Below are 27,174 nucleotides of genomic sequence, written 5' to 3'. Positions count from 1 at the left end.
TTGGGATCTCAAGTATTGGAATTCCAGAATAGTTTTATTGTACCTTGACATCAATGCTACAGTTTTCTAGAATTAAAAGATATTTGCTTAATGGTTGTTATGATGATGATTGTGGTCGTGGTCGTGACTTGACTGTAACAATTTAAAACAAATTTTCATTACAAATCATCTAACCAGCACAACACTTTAGTGAAAAGTTATATCCTAGACATTTTAGAATTTCTTAATGTTTGGCTCTGCTGAAATGTATGTAAGTCAGACTTCCTTGAGTACATTTTTATATGGGCATTGAGTTTTTTGAAATGGTAAATAGAAGATAAAATGAAGGCCTGGTCTCTTTAAACTTTTATTGTTTTTTTTACTTGAGCCTGTGAGAAAATTTTGGTGTTATTCACGGCTCCACTAAAGTTCTCTTCACCTTTTGCTTTCTGTCTGCTTCCAATAAGAAGACCTCCGGTCCAACCAGCCTACAGATTCACCTCTATTTCATTTGTCTTAACATCTAAGCACTAGCCAATATCCTGGCTATTGGAGAAGGAAGGACCAGGCTTTTGGGCTCAGACTTTAGATCCTCTAAGTGAATTAACCCATTATACATCCACCATTTTGAGTTTACCATCTTCTCTCTTTATTGCTGAGAAAAAGTACAAGCTGGTCTTACCCTGTTGACCATGATTTTAGCTTTCTTCAGATTACAATTAGTTAATTTTAGTTTGTCCTTATTTATATCACATTTAGACACTCTCCACTGTGACTGTTGTCTGCAGTTTAATATCTGAATTATAAACACAGGACCACTGTCTCTCATACCAGCAGCTTTTATTTCGTGCTGTTTAAATCCTTTCTATAGATGGGTTTTAGCTCTCTGATATATGTGCTTTAAATTAGAAAGCAGACAGCTTTTCTTTACTCATCCAAGGTTTCAGGCTGTAGCAAGTTAATGAAAGTTTCCCGGACTCTACCATGGGAAGACTTTTGGCTAATGCCAGTACTATTTCCACTACTGGCTTCGGCTAACAGATTTGCTGGCGAACACATCTGTGTGATGTATTGTCTTGTTAGTGTATGGTGCTCATTAGCTCACATCATGTCTTTCGTCTTGTGGTTCTTTAAGCTTTGGCATAATAGTCCCAATAATTTGCCATTATGGGGGAAACATGATGCAGTATGCATTTTTAGGAAAGCTGGATAGTAAAAACATAAAATCATATTTGTTTTATTCATTTCTAGGTAGATTTGAAGGAACACTGGTTAATGTTCTCCAATGGTTATGAAACAACCAGTATGTCATTGTTCTTTTAGCAGTAGACTGACCTACAGGCTGGATGTAGTGGCATGTTTCTTTTGCCTCAGCTTTTTCAGGCCCATAATGAGTTTGTTATGCCAAATCCTTTACAAATCAGTCAATGCACTGTTAAGCAGGGTTATAAGAGAAGACTCACCTGAGAAGTAAACTCAAGTGTCACAAAATTTACTGCATGCGCACGGCACATCGTCGTGTACCAGGACTTTAATGTGTAAAATCATGCAGCCCTGTAAAGACTTCCTTTGTAGTCACATGACCTTAAAATGCCAATCATTTTGGCCGCTCAGGTGGCGCAGGGGTAAAAACACACGCTGGAACCAGTGCTGGGATCTCGAATACATGAACAACGATTGGCCTGTGGTTTAGTTATGGGCGGGACTAAGCCGGATGGGGTCTCTCTCTCATGACTGGTGCAATTACGACCTCTGCTGGCTGATTGATGGCGCTTGCACAGAGATGAGAAAAGAGTGCTCTCAGGGTGTGTCTCTCCGTACACAACACTGAGCTGCACTGCACTCGTCAAAGTGTAGGTGATAAGATGCATACGGCATGCTGCCCACGTGTCGGAGGGGGCGTGTGTTAGCTTCGTTCTCCTCAATCAGAGCAGGGATCGGCATTGGTGGAGAGGAAGCATGATGGAATTGGGCAATTGGACGCGCTAAAAGGGAGAATATGCATAAACAAAATAAAAAACAATCATTTTGACCTAAGACTCTCATTACGTGGAATAAACTGGCTAATATAAAATCTGATAAGCAGTTTAGCCTGTATGAATGTATGTTCTGTAAAATAAATAAATATGATAAATAACTGCTTTAATATGTACAAGCAGTGACACTGGTGGTGCTGTTTGAATAATGTTAAATAAATTATTGTGTCTGCTAAATTTGAATATGAGGGAGATTTTATGATGATAAAATGATAAATAAATAAACGCTCTACAGTTATAAAGTCCTGATCTTGGTATAAACTACGTAAAATGTCTTTTTGTAAACTGCACTTATTAAGTATCTTGATGTAACTCCACATCTCTTCTGTTATGTTTTCCTCAGTGTATATCAGGTAGTGGTGGAGGAAGAGCGTCCACGCCGGACACAGCGAGCTGCCGAGATTCTGCGCTGTTACCCAATCCCCATCCACTTCCAGAATGCGACCATGCTCAGTTCACCGTATTACTTCTCTGCTGAATTCCCAGCCTCTCGGATTCACAACTTTCCGGCTTTCACTGTTGGAGACAACAAGACCTATGAGGGCTATTGGAACCCCCCTCTGCTTCCCCATAAGAGCTACAGCATCTACTATCAGGCTGTCAGCAAGGCCAATGGGGTGAGTATGAAGAAGCACGATGAGTGTTATAGATCAGGGTGAAAGTGTGTATGAGCATGATTAACATGTAGACCAGCAGTTCTCAACCTTTTTCTCTTTTAGACCCCCATGTTCAAAAATTTTTCTTGGACCCCCTTGACACGGGTTATGATATAATTCCTCAGTAAGGATGACAGAAGGTATTGTGTTCTTGCTCATTGGAAACTGATGAATCCTTGATGAAGTTATAACTCTTGGTGTTTTCTGAGTTTGGTTGATGTAGTGGGTTTATTTCTGGTGAACTGGTGGTAGGAGCTTCCTCACGTGGGTTTACTTCTTTGGGATCTACTTATACAACTGAATTGTAATCATTTGTAGTTGCTATCTGTTAACCTTTTGAGGTGGGCGAATCAAATGTGTCCATTCTCAAAGACCTACTGTAGGCTGTAGGTACTTTAAAATTAATTTCTGTGACATCACAAGAGATCTCCCAAAATTAATTTTTGTGACATCATAAGAGATCTTCCCAAAGTGATCACAAGCGATCTTCCCAAATTGATCACAAGAGATCTTCCCAAATTGATCACAAGAGATCTTCCCAAATTGATTTCTGTATCATCACAAGATTTCTCCAAAAACTGATTTCTGTGACATCACAAGAGATCTCCCAAATTGATTTCTGTGACATCACAAGAGATCTCCCAAAACTGATTTTTGTGACATCAAAAGAGATCTCCCCAAATTTATTTCTGTGACATCACAAAAGTTCTCCCAAAATTGATTTCTGTGACATCACAAGAGATCTCCCAAGATTGATTTCTGGGACATCACAAGAGATCTCCCAAAATTAATTTTTGTGACATCATAACAGATCTTCCCAAAGTGATCACAAGAGATCCTCCAAATTTGATTTCTGTGACATCACAAGAGATCTCCCAAAATTAATTTTTGTGACATCATAACAGATCTTCCCAAAGTGATCACAAGAGATCCTCCAAATTTGATTTCTGTGACATCACAAGAGTTCTCCAAAAACTGATTTCCGACATCACACGTGATCTCCCAAATTGATTTCTGTGACATCACAAGAGATTTCCCAAAACTGATTTCTGTGATGTCTCAAGAGATCTCCCAAAATAGATTTCTTCCCAAAGTGATCACAAGAGATCTTCCAAAATTGATTGCTGTGACATCACAAGAGATCTCCAAAAAATAATTTCTGTGACATCACAAGAGATCTTCCCAAATTCATCACAAGAGTTCTCCATAAACTGATTTCAGTGAATTCAAAAGAGATCTCCTCAAATTTATTTCTGTGACATCATAAGGTTCTCCCAAAATTGATTTCTGTGACATCACAAGAGATCTCCCAAGATTAATTTCTGTGACATCACAAGAGATCTCCCAAGATTGATTTCTGTGACATCACAAGAGATTCCTTTAAATTAATTTCTTTGACATTAAAAGAGATAGACTTGTACTGATGAATCTTGTGTAACCAGTATTTACCTGTCCTGTCATGAATGTAACTAAAGTGTAAAACATAACAGTTACTCAGGTGAGTAAAATGCTCAGTTAGGAAATAATGCATGTTTTGGTTTAAAAGTAACATGTACATTTTATTTACCAGACAGTGGTACCGGTGAAGGAGGATGAAACCTAACTGTCATTAAAACAGAAAGCTTTACAAGTGAGCTGTTCAGTGCTGTTTAAGGCCACCATTCAGGAATGTATTATTAACACTTCAGTTTAATTGGAAATTAGAATGATCAGCCATCTCTCCTTTTATATGCAAATTGACCATAATGAAAAGCCAATCCTTTATTCCAATGCCAGTGACAGAGTGGGGCTCAGGCCATTAGATAATTTACCATTGCTAATTGGATGAGTTCGACCTGCAGAGCGTGTGTAAGTGTGTGTGTATGTGTTATTTGCTGCCCACCTTATGGGCCATGCAGGTGCGTATCCCTCCTTAATGACTTTCTCTGGAAGAGTGGATGTTTTGCCACTGTGTTTGGCTTTAATAGGGTATAGTGAGAACTCACCATGCTGAAAAAAATCAGTCACGGTTGTGCTTGTGTGTACCCGCGTGTTCAAGTGATTGTTACAGCCGTGACATTTCAGAAAGAAGGCAGCTCCGAACAAATTGCTGGCAATCTCACAGGTCCGTGCCTCTGCTACAAAGAGTCACCGGTCGCTCCTGAAAAACACTCGCACCCAGGTGCCATTTGACCCTCGACTGATTGGTAGAAGGCCCAATTTTAGCAAGAGAGGTGAACGCAGAGAGGTAGTTCAGCATCTACAGAATAGTTGAATACAAATAGGGAACAAGGCAGGGCAAAAACAATATGCTTACTATTCAAGTGGCTAAGTCACGGTTGCTAGGAAACTGAGAAATAACGATGCCAAGCGTGAGCTAACTGATGACTGAGGCTAACAATTTAGCTAACCAGCTCGTAGTTGTGTTTTAAATGAACATTGTGAAGCCAAAGCAACAATAAAGAGAAATCCACTAAGGAAAGAGTCTATACAGCTAAAATTCTATTGTAAATACACTTGTTTTTAGTAACATCAAATTTCTTTGTCCTGTCTAACAGACACCAAACATTTATGCAACAATTTGTAAACTCTGAGATATTAGAATGTTTTAACAAAGTAGTAAATTTTATTCTATTATTCTCATAAAAACCACATTTGAAATTACAGCTACAAAATCCTATGCACATAAAAAAGCAAAAAACTTCCAATCAGAGACATTATTGTAACCATGTAATCAGATATTGTGGCCCTGAACAGAGTCCCACACTCAGACAAGCTAAAACCATAAATATAAAGATCAAATGTAAAAACAGCCTAGCCATTGGGAGGTGCACCTCTCAGTGCTGATCCCAAGCCCAGAGAAAAAAAAGCCGGGTTGCATTAGAAAGGGCAGCCGACATAAAATCTGTGCCAAATTAGGTATTCAGATCAGAATTATCAACCTTTTTTTTTTTATTTTATTTATGCATTTTCTTCCAGTTTTAGCATAGTCAATATGTCTTCCGCTGCTGGGGGATCCCTGATTGCAGTCGAGGTGAGTACATTGCTGCTCACGCCTCCTCCGACCCACGCTCGGCCCTCAATGGAACTCTTTTTCATCTATGCACTCTGCACAGGCGCCTCTCTATCTGCCAATCAGGGTCCTTACACAGCGTTTGAAGACCGCACCCACATAGTCTGGTCATCTCGCCCTAGCAGAAACGCATCTGCTGCAAGCACTGACAATTATGCCCGCTAGATGGCGCCCAGCCGACTGGTGGCAACACCGAGTTTCGAACCGAGGAGTTCAGAATCTTGGTGCTGGTGTGCTAGCAGGATATCCCGCTGCACCACCTGGGTGCCAGAATTATCAACCTTGAACTCTTTTTCTTTTGGAGTTCTGCAAATATTTGTTTTGATTTTGGAAACAGGGGCTCTAAAAAAAAGTGACCGGTCACTATTGAGCTCTAAAGGTACATCTCAACAAAAATGTTACAGTTATGTTACAGTTAGTAATTATCTAAAAAAGTTACTTTACTTTTTTTACAAAAGATGATCTCATTTTTCCAGCCTTGCTATGGTGCGCCTGTCATAAAGCATATTTTGAAAAAGTCCAAATTATGCAAGGGAGAGAAAAAAAGGTTCGTTATTCTGTAAAGCTAGCTTGCAAGGTATGCCCAAATAGTTCCTGGTCTATGTGAAGTTACCTATTATGCTTTTATTTCTAAGATCTAAAAATGCCCGATAGTTCCTGGTCTACATTTACATTTTCAGCATTTAGCAGACGCCTTATCCAAGGCAACTTACAGTATAGGATACAGTCTGAGCAATTGAGGGTTAAGGGCCTTGCTCAAGGGCCCAACAGCAGCAATCTGGCAGGGGTGGGGTTTGAACCAGTAACCTTCTAATTACTAGTCCAGTACCTTAACCGCTAGGCTGCTTGAACTAGCAACCTTCTGATTACTAGTCCAGTGCCTTAACCGCTAGTCTAGAACTACCTATGAAGTTCTCTATGAAGTTACCTATTTTGCTTAAAGATCTAAAAGTATTGTTGGAGCTTCAGCCCAGAAGCATAAAACATCCCTGTTCCCTACAGTAAAAATGTGTCCATAGTTCCTGAGTTCCGGTTTCTGTGGTGGTAACATGTAAAGATGACCACAATCAGGACCAGTCTGATTTGTGCATCCTTACATCCCAGTACTAGTCTAATCTGAACCCACCGCTGGTGTAAGTTGTGAAATGGAGCAGCCTGTGTTGTTGCTGATCTGAACTCGTGGCCCTGCACACTGTCAGACCTGCTCCTCCTCATTTTGCAACTGTCCTCAATAATTCACAGCCCTGTAGTTTAATTTGCCATCTTTTCAATTATGCAGCAGGCTTCATGAGTGCATTTTGCTGTAATAAAGCCGAAGGGATTAAAACCAGCTCTTCCGTCACTCGCCGCCTTGTGAATATTCATGTCCTGACTTTCTTTTTGTTTGTTCCTGTTGTGTAAGACAATGAATGCTGAATGACTCGGTATGCCACCCTGCTTTGGGTTCTGAAAAAGTCTTTTATGTTATCTTGCTTTCAAAACTTAAGAAAAGAACTAGACTGAATTTTAATGTTACAAATACTTCTGGGAAAGACGCTCCTCTCCAACCACTTTTACACAGCTGTACTTTATTGAATACACTTCCACTTCTAGAGATGAGACAGTTCTTGGCTTCAGCTATGCTGGCTCCAACTGCTTTACTACACTCCACTGAATTTTGAATTTGCTTCTTCATTCAGTGCTTCTCAGCTGTGCTATTAAACACAGATTGCTGAAAAAATTGGGTTATTGGAGTCCTCAATTGAGAGATTGTGTAGTTGGTGTGACTATGACAAATACTGTCTATTGATTTATCATTGGTCTTTATTAGAGGACAGGAAATCTCTGGAATTAAAAGGTATCATGGAAGAACTTCACTACTTCAGCACATAAACTTCAAAATGTGAAGACAAGGCCGCTCAGGTGACGCAGCAGTAAAATACGCTAGCACACCAGAGCTGGGATTTCAAATCTAATCTCAGCTTTGCCATCCGGATGGGCTGGACGGCCACATGAACAACGATTGGCTGTTGTTCACGGTGGGATGAGTCGGACCAGGGTTCCTCATAACTGGTGCAATTACGACCTCTGCTGATTGATAGCGCTTGCACAGAGTTGGGGAATAATGCTGATCAGGGTGTGGCTCTCTGTGCACAAGGCTGATCCGCATATGAACTCGCCTCGTGCAGGTGAAAAGGTGCAGTACCGACCATGTGATGGTGTCAGTTGCGAAGCTCCTCAGTCAGCAGTGGAGGGTTGTATCGGTAGAGGTGAAGCATAATGCAATCAGGGTAATTGGATACGACTAGATTAGGGGAAAAAATTGGGGGGTTGAATGTAAAGAAAAATGTATTTTTTGAAATGTTGGGTATATCTGCCCTGTCTTTGGGTGATCATTCTTTCAAATCCTGATATCAGGCACTTCCAGAATGGGCAGTGTGGGTGCCAACACTTTCAGGCAGAAACACACCCTGGACAGGGCTCCAATCCTTTAGAGCAGGGTTTTTCAAATTACTTTTCAAGCGAGCCACATTTTGTCCATGATGTATTATTTTATGCACAAAAAATGCATCTTATTTCCTTTACAAGGGGGCTTCCGCATTCAAGTTTCAGTTTATGTTTATGTGCCTTTTATGACCCATTTTTTGCCACGCGACCCAGGGTTTCAAAAACCCTGCTTTAGAGGGCGACACATATGAGCATATCCTTGGGGACAATATGAGCAGCCAGTTTACCTTCTAATGCTTTTAAAAGATGGGAGGAAGCTGAAATATTTAAAGGAAAGCCACCTAGACACAGAAAGCACACAACATTGACTGACTGGGAACAAGGTTTGAAAGAACCCTGATGCTCTGCAGCCTCAATTGTACCACTATGCCCTGGAATAGGCCAGTGAACCATACAAAATCCATCCAATGTAGCGTGCACCAGTTTACTCTTCTGTTTCTTTACTGGCTTTTCTGTCTTATTGTCAGCGGATTCCAAGAAAGTCAACTGAAATACACAGGCTCAGTAACAGCCATGACAGCTAATGTGATGCCAAAAAATAATGTTTCTCTTTTTCTCTTTGTGTCTTTCCTCACTTTCACCTTCTGTATATTTCTCTCTCTGTTTCTCTGTCTCTTTTTCTCACTTACTGTCATATTCACTTTCCTTTTTTCACTCTCACACTCTCTCTCTGTGTCTCTCTCTCTCACACTCACAGGAGACCAAAATCGACTGTGTCCGTGTTGCCACTAAAGGTAAGGTTAACACTTCTCATATGTTGATTGATATTTGCTCCCAAATGTGTATAACAACTCCTGAATATTTTGGCATGCTTGCAACAAAACCTCGGTAATGCAGATTTGTTCTGTTGTGCCTCTCTTAAGCTAACAGAAGCTTGTAAATGACAGTTTGTCGAATATCTAACGCCTATTAACAAAATAAAAATGAATTTCATTACTAATCTTTATTATGCTGATACAACATGCCACAAAAGTAGCACACAGGCCATAAACTCACATTTACCAGCCATAACATTAAAACCACCTCCTTGTTTCTACACACACTGTCCATTTTATCAGCTCCACTTACCATATAGAAGCACTTTGTAGTTCTACAATTACTGACTGTAGTCCATCTGTTTCTCTGCATGCTTTGTTAGCCCCCTTTCATGCTGTTCTTCAATAGTCAGGACTCTTCCAGGACCACTACAGAGCAGGTATTATTTGGGGGTGGATCATTCCCAACACTGCAGTGACACTGACATGGTGGTGGTGTGTTAGTGTGTGTTGTGCTGGTATGAGATAAGACACATCAGCGCTGCTGGAGTTTTTAAACACCTCACTGTCCCTGCTGGACTAAGAATAGTCCACCAACCAAAAATATTCAGCCAACAGCACCCCGTGGGCAGCGTCCTGTGTTTACTGATGACGGTCTAGAAGATGACCAACTCAAACAGCAGCAATAGATGAGCGATCGTCTCTGACTTTACATCTACAAGGTGAACCAACTAGGGAGGAGTGTCTAATAGAGTGGACAGTGAGTGGACACAGTATTTAAAAACTCCAGCAGCACTGCTGTGTCTGATCCACTCATACCAGCACAACACACACTAACACACCACCACCATGTCAGTGTCACTGCAGTGCTGAGAATGATCCACCACCTAAATAATTACTGCTCTGTGGTGGTCCTGTGGGGGTCCTGACCATTGAAGAACAGCATGAAAGGGGGCTAACAAAGCATGCAGAGAAACAGATGGACTACAGTCAGTAATTGTAGAACTACAAAGTGCTTCTATATGGTAAGTGGAGCTGATAAAATGGACAGTGTGTGTAGAAACAAGGAGGTGGTTTTAATGTTATGGCTGATCAGTGTATATATTGTGGATTATTGTTTTAAAGCATTCTCTTTGCTATGACATTTAATTCAGGGCGAATGCTATAATGCTAATGCTATAACTATAAAATCTAGTTCTAACTATAAAATATTAAAGAAAGTAAAAAAGGTGGCCATCTTTTTCAGCAGGTTGCCAGAAGACAAAAATAGTTTTATTTACTTATAACTAGGGCAGTTGTAGCCTTGCAGTTAAGGTACTGAACTAGTAATCAAAAGGTTGCTGGTTCAAGCCCCATTTCTGCCAGGTTGCCACTGTTGGGCCCTTGAGCAAGACCCTTAACCCTCAATTGCTTAGACAATATATACTGTCACAGTACTGTAAGTCACGTTGGATAAAGGCGTCTGCCGAATGCAGAAAATGTAAATATAAATATAAATATCTGGCTTGGATGATGGTTTAATAATGTAAAGTAACAGAACCAGAATTACCGTAAGCCCAGTCTAGTCCTAAATAATAGCCCTCCCCAGCACATCGCTGGAGCAAAGTTTCACGGTGTTGTCGGCGATACACGGTTCCTCGTGACAGATGGAATATGGCTCCTCTGAAAACTGAAACATTTTATTTTGGGTCCCGGAACCATTTGGCAGCGGTGCATTCCTGACCTCCCGTGGCCCATTTGCAAACACGGAAGGCACTTAGCAAGCCACAGGCTCATCTCGGCGCTAGCCTGCACAACGTTTGGAATTTAATTGAGCACAGATGGTAGATAATCTATTTTCCTTACTACATGCCATCTTTCTTAATGGTGCCATGTCTGTGCTATGCAAATGAGCGCCTTTTCACTTTATTTTCCAAGACAGACGCAGACAGCTAATGCATCTAAATACTCCTCTCCCGACCGCGAAGATTACAAGAGATTGGTTTTCTACTTTTTTATTCTAAGTTTATGGCATTAAGATGAGGTCTCAACTGAGATGTTGATGTTTTTTTCGTCTAGCATCTGCTAATTTGCTTGCTAAATGCTCTTGGTCGCCGTGATTCTCAAGGGGCACAGCAAATAAGTACCAAGTGGCACAATCAGTATAGAGGAAAAAATGCTGAAAACTACAAAAGCTCAAAAACATACAGGCTGCACTTGTTAATGCAGTAAATATAGAATGTGTTGAATAACAACAGGCTTGTCTTGTCTTTTGTTTACATATCACTATAACTAAAGATTCAATTTAGCCAACCTCTGGCTTCAGCCTGCACTTCTTTCTTTCTCTATCTTTCTCCTCTGTGCATGTTCACCTGGAACTCTTGTCTTAGCCGCCATTATTGTGACCCAGCTCACCACGCCGTACGTACGCATCGCACCCGCCGCAGGGGACAGCCAGCTAACAGGTCAGACCTCCCTCTGTCCGGCTTCTTCTCTGCTCTTTGTGTCTGTTACTAAACTATACTTTGTATTAACTCTGTGTGTGTGTGTGTGCGCGCATACTGCCAAAGGATTCTAGATGATCTTTCTTTGTACACACTAAAAATAATTGAATTTTTATTATGTGTATGTACTGCCTAATGAGTTTAACAACATTAACTTACCTTAAATGTCTCAAATTCAGATGTTTTTTCCTTTTAAATACATATATTGTACCATAGACCTCTTGACGTTTTGCACAAGTTATTGTGTTGTGGATTTGATCAATGCATATGATTGCTGTTCTTACCCATCAATCTTCACCTAACAATTCATAATAATGTGATTTTTTTTTAAAAAGTACAAATTAGAATCTTTTATTCACATATTTCATTCAGTATTTGTAGAAGCCCCTTAGGCTTCATAATTACATCTCTACAAACTTTGCACGGGCAGCACGGCGGCTAAGTGGGTAGCACTGTAGCCTCACAGCAAGATGGTCCTGGGTTCAATCCCCAGGTGGGGTGGTCCGGGTCCATTCTGTGTGGAGTTTGCATGTTCTCCCTGTGTCTGCGTGGGTTTACTCCTGGTGCTCCAGTTTCCTCCCACAGTCCAAAGACGTGCAAGTGAGGAGAACTGGAGATACAAAATTGTCCGACTGTGTTCCATATAACCTTGTGAAGTGATGAACCTTGATGAACCTTGTGTGATAAGAGTGTCATGAATGTAACCAAAAGTGTAAAACATGATGTTAAAATCCTAATAAACAAACAAACAAACTTTGCACACTTGGAATTGGGCAGTTTATCCCCTTCTTTATGTCAAATATTTTCAAACTCTGTCATATTGGATAGCAATTGTCTGTAAACTGACATCTTGAGGTCTATTCACTGATGGGGTTCAAGTCTGGGCTTTCATTGGGTTTCATTGGGTTTCATTGCACTTAGAGACTTGCCCCAAAGCCACTCCATTTGTCATATAAACATATACATGTGCTGTGAGATACCTTTGACTTCCATCTTGGAAATTCTGATATAAAGGCCAGTATTTATGAAGCTGCAGAGATGGTTGTCCATCCAAAAGGTTTTCCCATCTCTTCACTTACAGGCCTATATATAAGGTCTATGGCCTACAAGGGATACCTCTCTAGTAGAGTTATCACATATTAAGCAATTGGTGTAAGAATATTTTGCTGATGTCTGTAATGCTGTACATTACTGTGTGATTTGTTTTAATGGCTACAGCGAGCAAGTACAGCTTAATGATGTGGTATGACTATATGTGAGCTGCAAGTCCAAAAAAGTCAAATCTGACCATACAGCTCTGTCCTTGGTCATAGAGTGGCTTGAGTGTATTTGGCTCTCAACCCTTTCGTTACATAAATGTTTGGGTTTTGTATTAGTTTTTTTTATCTGATACCTAGTTGTCTGAAGTGTAAATTTAAAGATGTAAAATGTAATAATAAGAAGAGTAATACTTGGTTAAGCCAAGTAAAAACAAGTACGTTTTGGTTGTGGAAAAGGAAATGGAAAAAGAAAGTTGTTTCCCAGCCTTTAACATGTATAGTATGTTTTGTTTAAACATTAAGCTTAAATTGTTGTATTATGTAGCATAAATGTACTTTGTTTTTGTTCTGTTTGTGATTTTCTCTTCTGCATGTTATTGATTCCGTTGTTTTTGCAAGTTTTTGCAAGTTGTATGAGGTGTCTTCCTGCCAACAGAACACCTCACTGTAGGCCACACTGTTTATTTAATATTTATCTAATGGAGAAGGTCAGCATATATTAAATTAGCCCTGCTGTTCTTTTTTTGCATCATTGTGTGCTTTAAAGAGAGTCATCTGGTGATTTTTATTCAGGGTTGGAATACGTTTTCCAGCAGAGGTGGAAAAAGGAAATCAATACAGCGCCACAAGGCCGTGTGAATCTCATTGCTTTTTGGAGCAGGGCTATTGAATTCACCCAGTTGTCAGAACATTACATTTAAATATTTACCAGCCTCAACAGAGACATGTTAGATGGAAACTTTCTGTGGGCTGATCGTTGAAAGAAATACAATGACCTGGCAAATGGTGCGCCAGGGTGGTGAGCAAAGCGTCCACAGAACGGACGTGAGTGTTTTGACATTGTGTCAACGAGAAGGGTTTGTTTGCACTGTTGTCCTATAAATCCTCCTATAAATCAACATAATTTAATCCATGACCTGGGTGCCTGAGGGATAAATGCAAGGCTAGATAACTCTTACTTTAAACCTTATATGTAATGTATATTATAAAAATATCTTTCAGAATGATACAGAAGAAAAGAAGAGATTGCCTAATCGTGCAATGCATTTAAATTAAATAGAGATGTATATACAGTGTATCACAAAAGTGAGTACACCCCTCACATTTCTGCAGATATTTAAGTATATCTTTTCATGGGACAACACTGACAAAATGACACTTTGACACAATGAAAAGTAGTCTGTGTGCAGCTTATATAACAGTGTAAATTTATTCTTCCCTCAAAATAACTCAATATACAGCCATTAATGTCTAAACCACCGGCAACAAAAGTGAGTACACCCCTTAGTGAAAGTTCCTGAAGTGTCAATATTTTGTGTGGCCACCATTATTTCCCAGAACTGCCTTAACTCTCCTGGGCATGGAGTTTACCAGAGCTTCACAGGTTGCCACTGGAATGCTTTTCCACTCCTCCATGACGACATCACGGAGCTGGCGGATATTCGAGACTTTGCGCTCCTCCACCTTCCGCTTGAGGATGCCCCAAAGATGTTCTATTGGGTTTAGGTCTGGAGACGTGCTTGGCCAGTCCATCACCTTTACCCTCAGCCTCTTCAATAAAGCAGTGGTCGTCTTAGAGGTGTGTTTGGGGTCATTATCATGCTGGAACACTGCCCTGCGACCCAGTTTCCGGAGGGAGTGGATCATGCTCTGCTTCAGTATTTCACAGTACATATTGGAGTTCATGTGTCCCTCAATGAAATGTAACTCCCCAACACCTGCTGCACTCATGCAGCCCCAGACCATGGCATTCCCACCACCATGCTTGACTGTAGGCATGACACACTTATCTTTGTACTCCTCACCTGATTGCCGCCACACATGCTTGAGACCATCTGAACCAAACAAATTAATCTTGGTCTCATCAGACCATAGGACATGGTTCCAGTAATCCATGTCCTTTGTTGACATGTCTTCAGCAAACTGTTTGCGGGCTTTCTTGTGTAGAGACTTCAGAAGAGGCTTCCTTCTGGGGTGACAGCCATGCAGACCAATTTGATGTAGTGTGCGGCGTATGGTCTGAGCACTGACAGGCTGACCCCCCACCTTTTCAATCTCTGCAGCAATGCTGACAGCACTCCTGAGCCTATCTTTCAAAGACAGCAGTTGGATGTGACGCTGAGCACGTGCACTCAGCTTCTTTGGACGACCAACGTGAGGTCTGTTCTGAGTGGACCCTGCTCTTTTAAAATGCTGGATGATCTTGGCCACTGTGCTGCAGCTCAGTTTCAGGGTGTTGGCAATCTTCTTGTAGCCTTGGCCATCTTCATGTAGCGCAACAATTCATCTTTTAAGATCCTCAGAGAGTTCTTTGCCATGAGGTGCCATGTTGGAACTTTCAGTGACCAGTATGAGAGAGTGTGAGAGCTGTACTACTAAATTGAACACACCTGCTCCCTATGCACACCTGAGACCTAGTAACACTAACGAGTCACATGACATTTTGGAGGGAAAATGACAAGCAGTGCTCAATTTGGACATTTAGGGGTGTAGTCTCTTAGGGGTGTACTCACTTTTGTTGCCGGTGGTTTAGACATTAATGGCTGTATATTGAGTTATTTTGAGGGAAGAATAAATTGACACTGTTATATAAGCTGCACACAGACTACTTTTCATTGCGTCAAAGTGTCATTTTGTCAGTGTTGTCCCATGAAAAGATATACTTAAATATTTGCAGAAATGTGAGGGGTGTACTCACTTTTGTGATACACTGTACTTGTATATACACTTGTAAGTGTTTCTTTTTTGTTAATAAATGATTTTAAGTTTTTTTTAAATATGACATATGATTGGTCAAATTTGACTGTACATACAGCAAATCAAACAAGATTTTTATTTTTTAGAGTGTTCTAAAATGCAATGTAGTCATTTCTCATGCCTTATAATTATAATTATGTATTTATTTATAATTATTCAATTATTTATAATTGTCTATACCTAGTGACAATTTTGTACCTTGTTTTAGTAGGCTATGTTTGCTGCACCCATTTAAATGGGCCACAATCATAGAAAAATTATATGTTAAACTATTACTATTATAACTATTATTAAACTATAGGGATCTATGTACAGATCTTACAAAGTGGGTCATAGATTTCCATTAGTCAGGAACATTGCTTGAAACCATTTCATAGCAATTACAGGTCCCAAGGTCACCTGTACAAATACTCGTTTAGGTTTTATTTATCTGATTTATTCCAATCCAATAATCACAAAAAACGTGTCACTATCGATAGTCAACGACAACGACCAAAAACACACGTCAACTTAAACAAGGTTACAGGTATCCTTTTAAAATGATCTTCCCAAAGTCAAATGTGTGCCATAAACCACATTTGTTTGAATAATATCAGAGTCAGTGTTTTAATTATCAGATATTAAAAAAGGAAGAAGAAACAAAAGCAATTACAGACAGCCACAACAAACATCACCCATCACAAATGTAATTAAACCTTTGACTTCAACTGTAGACACATAAACACATGTTCATCTAAACACCCATGCACAAGTTCTCTGTCAGATCCTCCTACTCCCCCTGGAGTGATTTGTGGTGAAGCTGATATTTCCCCAAAAATTAGACCTTGGTTTCTGACACAATCCATCACTAAGGTAACCACGCCGCCCAGGGTGAAATGATGGATGTTGTCACACTCTGATTGAAAAAGTGGAGCTGGCAGCAGGAATAGTTTTGCAGCCAGGGTAGAATTGAACAGCATGTCCCAGCTATTTTTCATCCCCTACTCATTTGCTGGAAAATGAATATTTCACCTGGTTCATAACTGACACGCCATCACATTATACAATAAACAGGAAAACGTTCCCTTCACCTCACTTCCTGCTGTGAAAGAACACCTCTTTCCACATCTGTCCAATTTATCTACCTATATGTGTGTGTATATATATATATATATATATACACACATATATACACACATATATGTATAGTATGTGTGTCTTTCGACCTATCTTTCCTCCACTTATATGAGGCTTGTTCAACACTGATGCAGAAAGGCTAAGTGCTGCGAGGTGTTGGTTATCTCTCTTGAGCAGATATTCAGTGTCTGTGCCCATGGTGTGATCAGCCGTAGCTACCTACTTGGTAAATAAATGGCGCCAGAAGTAGTTATCCTCTCTTTTACTTTGGCTCACTTCGTTGCCTTGTTTTTGCTTTTTTTTAACATTGCCTTTCAACATGTGTGACCTAGATTTTAATTTCCACAGGCAATGAAGAGGCATTACTGTGCCCATGAAGGCAAAAACTATGGAAGTTGAGAAGCATGGTTAATGAGTTTATCTCATTCTCTCAGGTGGAGAGGAGACAGATAAGAAACATTATAATAACTGCTTTATGTATGTAGCACCTTCATTAGTCAAGTGAAGAAAACAAGACATATCAGGTTCTATTACAATGTTGGAGTAATTATTTGTCACTTTTAGAAGATGACACTTAAATATATAGAGTAAATGCATGAAAAAAAAACAATTGTATTCATTTAATTTTTTTAATCACATCTGTTTATTTACTGCATATTCTGCACATGTGGATGCCACAACTGACAGTGGCATCTGTAACATAACTCATACTAACTTGGCGTAAGGGTTAGCATGTGCTTTTCTCTGACCCTCATAAAACCAATCACCAAATGTATTCAAACTGCAGCTCTCTTCATTGGGCTGATAAACATTCTTATCTTTCATACACAAGAGCTCCCAAATAGGGATTGGCTGGAATCACTTTGTTTAGACTGGAAACAAGCAAAAATATTGATTTAAGTACTTTTTAGTAACTAAAATAAGAGCGGCAAATCAAGTTTGGGGTGCTTGCTTGGTGCAGCGGTAAAACACGCTAGCACACCAGAGCCAACATTTCATCTGCAGGAGTAGAAGTCAGCAGCAGTAGAGAGAAAGCAAAATACAATCGGGTAATTTGGATATGGAAAAACCTAGTAGCTTGTAGTAGTACTTTTCTGCCCAGTTGCCGGGTGGCACGGTGGCTCGGTGGGTCGCCTCACAGCAAGAAGGTCCTGGGTTCGATTCCCAGGTGGAGCGGTTGGGGTTCTTTCTGTGTGGAGTTTGCATGTTCTCCCGGTGTCTGCATGGGTTTCCTCCAGGAGCACTGGTTACCTTCCACAGTCCAAAGACATGCAAATAGGGTGAATTGGAAATACGAAATTGTCCATGACGGTGTTTGACATTAGAAGACTTTCACTGTTGAATCTTGTGTAACCAGTGATTACCTGTCCTGTCATAATTGTAACCAATGTGTGTAAAACAAGACGTCAAAATCCTAATAAATAATAAATATATAAATAAATATCTACCAAGTTGCCAAATATCTTGCCCAACATCAGTTGAAACAGGACCAGAACACCCAGCTTTGTATGGATGAGGTACTGTCTGTGATTGAACTTAAAATGACTTTTCTCTTTTTGTGAGAGCTTTTTTTTTATTTTACGTAATAAAACAGTAATCCCACCAATCCTGTTTACTTATATTAATTTATCACACAAATAAAGATTAAAACTGCATCAATTTGATGGTTTGTTCCAGGGGCAGCAACCAGAAAACCAGATGCAGTAGAGCCAGAGAAACAAACCGACCATACAGTAAAGATTGCTGGAGTCATCGCTGGCATCCTGCTGTTCGTTATCATCTTCCTGGGTGTAGTACTGGTCATGAAGAAAAGGTAAGAAAGAGTCCGAATCATCTATTCTGTCAATATTACACAGACCTGATTGTATTGCCTGTTTAAAGTGTGATGTACTGTGGTTCAAATTTCAAATACTGCATTTGGTGAGTTAGATGAGGCATTCAGAACAGTCCTGCTACAAAGAATTACAAATGAAAGTCAAGTTATTGTGTGCACATGACATGAAAGTCAACTCTAGTGAATCAGCACTGTTTGTGTTTCGACTCTCAAACCCACCCTTTTGTCAGCTGAAGACAGAATAATTGATTTGATTGCTTGGATAACCACCATTAAACTGGCTGTGGCACCAGCATATGATGCGTGATTAAATATTCATATTTTTCCTCATGCTATACTCAGACAAATGAGCATGTTTTAATGACTGATACAGGAAATAGGAAAGCATTTTACAGCTTATCGCATACAGAAGAAAAAATAAGCGAAGGAAGATAAGAGGGAAAAATTAATGAACACGTTTTTTGTCTTCAGAGCCAGGCCTTGGGCTTGATGCTGCAGGCTAGTTTACATTAGCCCCCACCCTCTGCTAGGGTGCCAAGCTCTCTGAATTCAGCACAAAAAACCTCACAAAGCAACTCTTTTTTTCTAATAGCACGGCTTCTTATAATAATAGCCACAGCAAAAAAGCTTTTAACACAATGTGTGAATAGGCAAATGTTTAATGACTTAGAATAGCACCTATTTATTCTCCCTCTGTTCTGGATGGAGCACAACTGTAATTTAAAATTGAGGTGAGCCAGAGAAATAAGTTTTTAATCTCAGTCATTACCTCCTCTGAATGAGGATATTCATCTTTATTGATTTTGCTGGAGAGATATAGAATGGCTAGACATCTGAAGACGCACATCTTTGTTTTGCTGAATTAGCAGGATAGGCAATTACATCAAATCATTGGCTTGCTTTGGAAGTGGAGATTTTAGCATAATGACCTTGGCATGTTTGGTCAGAAATAAATGGGATTTGATTGGGCATGGGGGATGAAGGGAGATTGGATTGAAATTATGATGAAGATCGACTGAAACTAGATTTTGTTTGGTCTGGTTATTGATTGAGAATATGTGTTAGTCACTGTCACAAGGGTAAAGCAAATGGAATGAGATAAACTTGAAATTTGGACCCAAAACTTTATTCCCAACTGGCTGTATACCTAAAATGAGAGACCTGTTTTCCCAAAAGCTCATATTTACCACTAGACAAAGTTCTCAGGGCTATATACAGTCTTAGTGGTTTGCAGATAATATGTATTCCTGGACCCTACTGGGAAATCAGACTGTATCCTAACAGCTTCACCTGTTACTCTTTCTTTCTTAATCTTTCCATCTCTGCTATCTGAACTGACTGCAGCTCTTTTGCTTGAGTAACAGCTTTTCAGAGCTCATTTACCCTACTCCTCTCATGCAGAGAATATAGGAGGGTTCTTCAGAAAGTTTCCGCACTTTTTTAAACTTCATTTATTTAGAATTTTAAAAACAAATTACGTCACTTTTCCACAGTCTCCTTCCGATGCATTTTTCTCAGCGTCTTACCAACTTTTGCCATCAGCAAAGAAAGTTGTTGTTTGAGCGCATAGCCACTGATGCACTGCTGCTTTCACATCATCATCACATGAAAATCATCTTCCCCTTAAAGCTTCTTTGAGTGGTCCAAAAAGGTGAAAATCAGATGGCGCTAAATCTGGACTATAAGCTCTCTTTCATTCTCTTAGACGTGACCAGTTACTACTCCTGTGGAAAGTGTGGAAACTTTTTGAAGATCCCTGGTATATATGGACAAAATATGTCTATAGCTACTATAACACTCTAAAAAGACACAGATCTGTCTATTTACATGACTTTTTTAAAATTCCGGGGCGGCTCAGTGGGTAGCACTGTTGCCTCACACAGCAAGAAGGTCCTGGGATCGATCCCCAGGTGGGGCGGTCCAGGTCCTTTCTGTGTGCATGTTTTCCTCTTGTCTGTGTTGGTTTTTTCCGGGTTCTCCGGTTTTCTCCCACAGTCCAAAGACATGCAAGTAAGGTGAATTGGAGATACTAAATTGTCCATGACTGTGTTTGACTTTAAACTTGTTAACTGATGAATCTTGTGTAACAAGTATTTAGCTGTTAATTAATAAATAAATTTACCCTAATCAATAAATTTAAATTCTGACCTGGGTCACTTTTAGGTTCATTTGTGCCAAAATGCTTAGAAAATATTTTTTTATTTAAATTTAGGGTGTTCACCCAAAATCTTCTTTGATATTGATTGATATGTAGTATTTATGATAACAGCATTTGAACAGTGGCATTAATTTTGACTACACCACTATAGTAAATCTAAAGTCTGATTAGTCTTTGATGAATTTCTGGTGGAGCACTGTTCTGTGCATACAGATCAGTTCAGAAGCACAATTTGGACAGACTGCTCTCCTATACACAGCACATTAAATAGTAATATGACCAATTTAAAAAAGAGCAATAAACACAAATCGAGCATCACATTTTGCAGTGTGAATGTAATATATGTGGCACTAAGCAGCTTAGCCCTGCCTCCCTCTCTCAGTTAGTCAGTCAGATAACAGGCATCACAAGCCCTTACCCTCACAGTAGATCCTCACTTGTGTCACCATATCAGGTTTTGTTCATTTTCTATTTTTCAGACATTAATCTTTTACTTTTTCTTTCCTTCCATTTACATTCTCCCCTCTCCACCACTGCTTTAATCCTTCCACCACCCCACTTGGCAGAAGAACCTATCACTCCTACACTTATTACCTGTAAGTAACCACTTTGTGAAACGCTTAGTTACCATGCTTTCTTTCCACCACATCGTTTAATATTCTTTGCATGACACCCAGTGGCTTCCTTCTTCCTTTCAAACTGAAGCACAAGCTTTCTACTGTTTTTGCAGTTTGGCACTAGACTAACAGGCCATGCCTGAAGATCACAGTCACTTGCTGCCCATACTGATATTTTAATCTTTTGGGCCGTCCAAACGCCTTTTAGATATAAATGACACGTTTGCACTAAAAGCACTCTACTGATGATTTGTTTAATTCAAGAAAAAAACTGTAAAACTATAATTATTCTAAGCTACTTTTACACTGCTACAGTTTGAAGGGGTGATTTGATTATTTACTGATATCCTTATTAGATTATAGATTCCCTTAGATGTAAGTGTTTTCTTAATCATAATAAATACAAAGCAGTCTAGTTTTCTCTTTGCTTTAAGTTTAAGTTTTTAGATTTTTGGGCAGAAGGCAGAGGGAAAGCTGTGCGCTGCTTAGTCCTTGATCTAATGGACCAACACCAAGACAGACATATAACTAGTTTGGTTCATGTCTTTCTATTGGCTTTATCCCATTCTGCACCACATCTCCTCTCCTGCAGAACACTCTTTAACTATGTCATTCATCTCATCAAAACTCATCTCACAGCTTTAGTTGATTTTCTTGCTTTTATGTTTTGTTTTGGGTTTGCATGGCTTTGCTAATAGCATGTAGCTTTTTCTTTTGCTTTATAAAAACAAGCAGAAACTCCTGTGTAATTGGACTGCAATCATCAACTGTAAAAGCAGATAGTTCTATATATCTATCGAGGAGAATAGCACAGTACATACATTACTGATATAATTGTTAAAGCTTTTTAAGCTATGATTACCTTTACGAGATAGTCAACGAGATAGTATAGTAGGAGCCAGAACTATATTTATGTACTATATTTAATGCTTTATTTCTTTATACCTGTCCCACAGTTTAGAAATGTTTCTTTTGGGTGCTAAATGGTTTTTAGGATGGAGTTTGTATTGGCTACAGTGTGTGCCAGATTGCTAGCCATTACACAAGCACTGAACCCCCAACTAGGATTTAAATGAGACTCTAAATGAGGGCTTGTAGATAAGTCCATGGTGTTAAGTCCAAGGAACAGTTCTCTCCATTTTTAGACTTTTGATATATATGAAAACAATCTTTTACATGCTGCTAAATTCTTCACATCTTTTCTATGAAGATAAAAATATGTAATGTATACATGAAGCACACACAATAGGTGGTAAAACAGTTCTTGCCATCCAAGGAGCAAAAAAGGGATGACGGCAGCCTAATGGGTAGAGCTTTGGGCTGTCAATTAAAAGGTTGAAAGTTTTAATCCCAGCTCTGCCATGCAGCCACTGTTGGGCCCTTGAGCAAGGCCCTTAACCCTGTCTGCTCCAGGGGTGCCGTACAATGGCTGACCCTGCGCTCTGACCCCAGCTTCCAAACAAGATATGCAAAAAAAGTTTTAAAAAATCTGTTTATGTATATATGACAAATAAGGACATTCAGTTCTATTTCATTCTATTCTATTCTATTGTATTTTGAGCAGTCTGGACTTACGGAGGCTTCAGCTCTTTGAAAAACAGTCAAAACTTCATGGTGCCGCAGCTTTCTCCATCTGTTTCTCAAAAAGACAATGCCACAGTCGCTACCTCCATCAAGCACATGAAGGGTGGACGACAGCGGCGGCTCTTTTTCTCTCAATCACTTGTAAGCGCTTAACAGGAAAGGCTGCAAGACAGGCCCATTTAACTCGGGTCTTCAACAGAGTGAGCCCCGGCGTGCTCGGGCCTTAATTAAATACTGCGCCGAGAGCTCACGCAGAACAAGAATCAAATTAATTGCAACAAGGGGATTGTGCATTTGTCTCGTTTGACAACCTCTGCGTGCTGAAGAGTAGCAGGAGGTAGGGGAATTGTTGAGGGATAAGGAGGCCATTTGCACTCTCTTACCACAAGTCTGATAGATTGGGGAGCCGTCAAGAGTCACCTTTTGTCCAGGTGTCTGTCTGTTGCCAAGAAACCCTCTATCACGCTAGCTGTTTGTCCTGTTGACCCCTTGCAATAGCGATGGGACATGATGAGCAAGCTTAGTAGCTGTTGAGTTTCCAGTGTGTTAAAATTTATTCTCTGAGCCTGGCTGAGCAACAAACATGACTCTAGGTTAATTCATTAGTGTTAATTAGTGTATGGGAGTACACCTGGGGATTTTCATGAGCAGCCACAGTCACATACATCTCTTTTTACAAGAAATTTTGCATAATGCCTTTTCTCAGTGTCATGTATTATGTATGGCTGAGAGTCACAGTGGCACAGCAGGTAGTGTTGGTGTCAAACAGCTCCGGGGTCCTGGGGACCAGGGTTTAAACCTTGCCTTCTGTGGGTTCACTACTGTGACTTTTTTTCTCTCACTTTTCAGTACATGGATTAGCTATTCTAAATTGCCCAGTAAGTGACTAAGTCTAGGTTGTATTTCCACCTTGTGTCCAGTGTTTCAGTGTAGACTTTAGACCTATCATCACTCTGATTAGAATGAAATGGTTACTGAAGATGTGTTATGAATTTATGGATCAACAATCTGTTTTGCAGCTGAAGACCAAATGCACCAGAAAACATGAGGCGGCATGTTTATCCCTAGGATCAAAAGGTCTCTAAAGCTATTAACTGAGAAACAACTTTTGATTACATTTTTCTGAAGGACCAACAAAAAAATATATTCTAACCTACTACTAAGTAAGGCTTTGCTCTGCAAAAAGCTGTATGTGCGATTTTACCACCTACATGCATGACCCAGCTCCTTACAAATCATCACATGACCAAGACCTTCCACAAGATGGAGGCACTCATTGAACTTGCTCCACGTCTGGCTTTTTGTTTGCACTCTGAGACGACTGGTAGAAAAAAAACACCACAATTACTAAAGAATACACTAAAAATCAGTGACGGCCCTCATCTGATGCAATGACCTTACAATTCAGACTGGATACTGGGTGCTTTCAATAAGCTGCCTTATATAATATTTGTTTTTGACAGGAGAACTTTTTATGTAGGAGACTTGGCTGATGCTTTGTTGGGTTGAACTGTGAATTTGGATTAAAAAATGAATTAAAGAGAAATACAAGGCTGCATCTGCTCACTGCTATCACATTTTGTTTATTAAAGCATTTCCAATCGGTCATAAGGTCATATTGGTTATAGCCATATTCACTTTATTGCAAATATGGACACTTGACCATAAGTTTGTTGGACATCCCATTCCAAAATTCCAATAATATGGTATTGGCCCAAACTTATGTTAAATACAGTCTGCACTCTTTACTTTTTTCTTTCAGGCAAAATAGCATTTTGAGGTCAACCAAGGTTGTTGAATTGAGCTTGTCGTGGAAAAACAAGGTCAGATGATAAAAGAAAACAAAGAATACAGTTGACTGGATTGGTGAATTTATTGGCACGATCGTGGGTCCCTACAGCAGTGTATGAACTAATGAAGAACAAGGAACAGAACTGTGGGCTTCCCTTTATACTGCTCTAGTCACATCACATTGGGTGTTGGACTTTGGAACCCCATTCTGTTCTAACTGTTGTTTTTTATCTGCTTACAATATTTTACAACAGCTTAACGACAGAAATATTGCTCATCTCTGTACTTTAGACTACCAGCCACACTTTAAGCACCAACATAAGGATTTAACAACTATAAAGATTTAATGCACAAGCAACATAATACTAATATCCAGGTTATATTAAGCATAAAATCTATTTTTTCCTTAACAAGCTTCAAACTTGTCCAACTTTTCCAAACCATGCCTTTATAGACCTTGATTTGAGCACAATCATACTAAAACAGAAAGTGCCTTTCCCAAATTATTGCTACAAATTTATAAGCATGGAATTTACTTTGTGCAATTAATTTAATGAACATCATGTCAGAGCTTTACTATATACTAATAAGTGCATACCCCAGTTTTATGAAGGTGATGGTTGTCTCATTTGCTAGAACCCAACCCAAACCTGACAGAAACGGCCAGCAGCTTTAGGGGGTGGGAATTTGCAGTGGTGCAGTCCCATACTAACAAAGGAAACACAAGTGGACACATACTGTCAGTGATTATATAGCTTAATGAACATTGTTTAAAGGCCAAACAGCTGCCAACCCAACATTAATAGAAAAGGTCCAAGGGACTTCTCACCCAGCCACGTTTTCTTTTGGTGAACTTGAGTCTGTTATACCTATGGGTGTAAGATGTTGGTACCGCAGGTAGTGTTGATTCCACACAGCTTCAGGGTCCTGGGGCTGGTTCTTAATCCTTGACTCCCATAGTGTTTGGCATGTCTTGCGTAAGTTTGTCTAAGATTCTTCAAGGCATTCATGTTTTCTCCCACTCCCTAAAAATGTCATTAGGCTACTTTAACTCTCACTAGGTGTGATTGTGATTATTTCCATAATTCTTATATACATCTAGCTTTTTACTTTTACTTTTATATAGTTACTTTGTATCAGCTGTGAATGTAGGGTGTCTGCAAGTGCTGGTAAATCTGTGCTATGACAGATTGCTGATCAAAGGTCTTACAAGTGGCGGGCAACGAGCAGCAGATGTTTTGAAAGAAGATGTTGTGCGTCACCTGCAACTGTGTAATTAAGCTGTCAGCAACTAATGTGTTAAGGTTTCCTCCTGCCGTATGATGCTTCACGCATGAGACGCACATTTGAATCAGAATGCAGATTGGTTTTAGTCATTTATCTAAACAAACACATTAAAATTGCAAATTAGGCTTAGTCAGTCTTTGTCATGATCAAAACTTTACTTGTTTTTTATGCCTGGTCATGTTACACATGTTGTCTATTATAGAACTGAACTGAAATCTAACTCTATCTAGCTCTTATAAATCCCAAGAAATGTTCAGAGTTTACAGTTTTTAAGAACTCCCATATCATTTATGTGTTATTCTAGACTACACAGATTTTTGTTAAAGTCTTCACCTGTTGATGTATAGAGAACACAATAATAGTTGAAAGTGGACATTTAACTATTTTGCAGCCTTTCATGTTTGTTATTTACTGATAAGTCTGATTTGTTAATTAAGTACAAACAAAACCTTAATTTTACCTTTCGAGTTCAAGCACTTTGTCCACTTTTACTACATCTGTTTAAGAATGAGAAGTATCCTAAACAAATCTGACAAAAATGCCATCCAAAAATAGCAGTAGAAATCTGTGCCAGAGAAAATCTGGAAGTATGTGTATTGATGCTGTTGATTCTGTAGTAACAACTCATTCCAAGCTCCAGTGCACAGCCCATTTAAATGCACTTAAATCCTTACAATACATACTAATGGCTAATAGTCCTGATGATTCTTTTTGATCTTTTACAAAAGAACTGTTGCTTTGGAGCAAATTGACATCCCAGCCGCCACTGCCCTGTTGGTAGGCTAAAATCTGTGAAGACAATTGTCCTTTGTTTAAGCATTTGTATAAATCTATTTATGATTAACCACCTTTTAACCACCTTAACCACAATTTGTGTTTTAACACCTGTGGGTGGCTTGGGGCACAACAGCAGTTTACAGTGGCAAACTTGTGTCCTAAGTCTTTATTTTTTGACACAACAAATATATTTTTCTGTGAAATAAGTAACCAAAAGCTTCAATATTTCCATGCTTATTTACTAATTATTAAAGTACCATGGATGCCATCTTGTTCCCATGTGAATGCCTTGGCTTCACCCTTATATCATTAGTAGTGCACCCCTGCCAAACCTTTTTTCAATATAGCTGCAAATGATAAACAAAATGGGTTTTGTTTCGTGTGGTCTGTGAGTGCCTTGCTTAAGGGTACTTTTGCAGCTCTGCTCTCCAGAGGCCTTGGCCATCTTGACTTCCAACCACGCACAGCACGGCAGGGGCTTTTTATGTTTTTCTCTTAGACAAAAAGAGAGAAACTTACCTCTTTTAAAATGATCGTTATTTTTTT

General features: G+C 39.5%; 1 protein-coding gene across 5 annotated transcripts in view; it reads left to right on the top strand.

Annotated features, from left to right (window-relative positions):
* Window positions 1–27,174, top strand: part of ptprma (protein tyrosine phosphatase receptor type Ma) — a 308,366-nt gene that overhangs the window by 223,676 nt on the left and 57,516 nt on the right. For 2 of the 5 annotated variants that reach the window (XM_062991236.1, XM_062991235.1), the window contains exons 12-15: window positions 2,359–2,632; window positions 8,908–8,944; window positions 11,335–11,409; window positions 18,258–18,393. In XM_062991236.1, coding sequence (XP_062847306.1) covers window positions 2,359–2,632; window positions 8,908–8,944; window positions 11,335–11,409; window positions 18,258–18,393 — 522 coding nt within the window. Of the gene's footprint in view, window positions 1–2,358; window positions 2,633–8,907; window positions 8,945–11,334; window positions 11,410–18,257; window positions 18,394–21,138; window positions 21,169–27,174 lie in introns of all 5 variants that reach the window. The other 3 variants (XM_062991238.1, XM_062991237.1, XM_062991239.1) reach the window with 2 other exon arrangements.

This window comes from Trichomycterus rosablanca, chromosome 3, assembly GCF_030014385.1.
Source record: "Trichomycterus rosablanca isolate fTriRos1 chromosome 3, fTriRos1.hap1, whole genome shotgun sequence".
Classification (NCBI taxonomy): domain Eukaryota; kingdom Metazoa; phylum Chordata; class Actinopteri; order Siluriformes; family Trichomycteridae; genus Trichomycterus; species Trichomycterus rosablanca.
This window is presented reverse-complemented; position numbering and strand designations above follow the sequence as displayed.